This window comes from Helobdella robusta (assembly GCF_000326865.2).
Source record: "Helobdella robusta unplaced genomic scaffold HELROscaffold_33, whole genome shotgun sequence".
Classification (NCBI taxonomy): domain Eukaryota; kingdom Metazoa; phylum Annelida; class Clitellata; order Rhynchobdellida; family Glossiphoniidae; genus Helobdella; species Helobdella robusta.
Genome location: NW_008704623.1, coordinates 1,467,364 through 1,468,644, shown reverse-complemented (window position 1 = coordinate 1,468,644; position 1,281 = coordinate 1,467,364). Strand labels below are relative to the sequence as shown.

Below are 1,281 nucleotides of genomic sequence, written 5' to 3'. Positions count from 1 at the left end.
ATTAAGTATTTGGTTAGTAATTTCTGAGCTACTACCAGTAGAGATGTTCAGCTGTTTGGTAAGTGTGCTATTGTTAGCGCTGTACTGCATATTTAAGTCTCTTCGATTTCTCAACTCGTTTGGTCTTGGCTTAATGATTGACGTGAAAGCCGAATTATTGTTATTATTATTGTTGTTGTTGATGTTATTGTTGTTGTTGTTTTTGTAGAAATAGCTGTTGTTGCTGTTGTTGTGATGGTTGTTCGTTGAGGAGCTGTTTAAAATGATCTGTACTGAATTTTTGTTTATCTCGGCATTAGCATTAGTACTATTGTCGTTGTTGTTCTTATTATTATTATTGTTGTTGTTGTTATTCATATTATCATTTGCCGGTTTTTGAAATCCGGATTTGACGTTGGGATTGGTCGGGTTGCTCGCACTCCCATTGGACGAAACCTTCGGAGAGTGAGTCGTAGTGGCCACCTTGCTGGAAGCAGACGATGATGACGTCATGGACGATGACGACGACGGCGAATTTTTAGATTCTTTTTTCGACTTTTTAGTCTTATAGCGATGATTTTGAAACCAGATTTTGACCTGGGTAGGGGTGAGGCCAATGAAGGTCGCCAGGTGCTCCCTTTCTGGGGCAGAGAGGTACTTCTGCTGGCGAAAACGTCTTTCCAGTTCGTAAATTTGCGCCTGGCTAAACAGAATTCTCCTCTTCCTTCTGTGGCCGAAGCAGAATTGAGATGGATTGAAGGGTGCCTGAGTGGAAGTTACTCCCGCGGGGCTTGGGAATGGCAAAGGCACGGACGAATCTGGCGGGTAGTAGGTGGAGAGGGGCATTGGAAAGTAGTTGTTGGTGTGCTGGAGAGGAGGAAGATGGTGGTTGGGGTGGTGTGAATGAGTTTGCGGGTGGCTGTTTGGGCTTCCCATCCATCTGGAAACTGTTTTTACGATCGCGTGGTTTATATTTTTTAAGATTAATTTTTAAATAAAATAAATTATTCATTTAATTATTTATTATTATTGTTATTGTTCATTATCTTTGAACTAATTTTTCAGAGATCTTAGCAGCGGGCATACAAATCGCATGCGAAATCGAACTCGGTCACTGCAACGACAGAACCAGACGCCACACCACAACACCACTCATCCACTAACAATTAAAGAGTTTTCCATCAGACGGGGTGACGTCATACCACGAATACTGATCCCTCTTAGCTGATTGGTCGAAATTATAGCCTGCATCTATGAAAGGTGGCAGGGAGGGTTGTGAGAAGTTTGCGGGGTGGGTTGGGG

General features: G+C 42.6%; 1 protein-coding gene across 1 annotated transcript; it reads right to left on the bottom strand.

Annotated features, from left to right (window-relative positions):
- Window positions 1-522: 522 nt before the first annotated feature.
- Window positions 523-825, bottom strand: HELRODRAFT_82552 (hypothetical protein; the record flags this gene model as incomplete). Its single annotated transcript, XM_009022832.1, has 1 exon — window positions 523-825. A coding segment is annotated over one exon (303 nt), but the record flags the coding sequence as incomplete, so codon positions are not given.
- Between the last annotated feature and the right edge of the window lie 456 nt (window positions 826-1,281).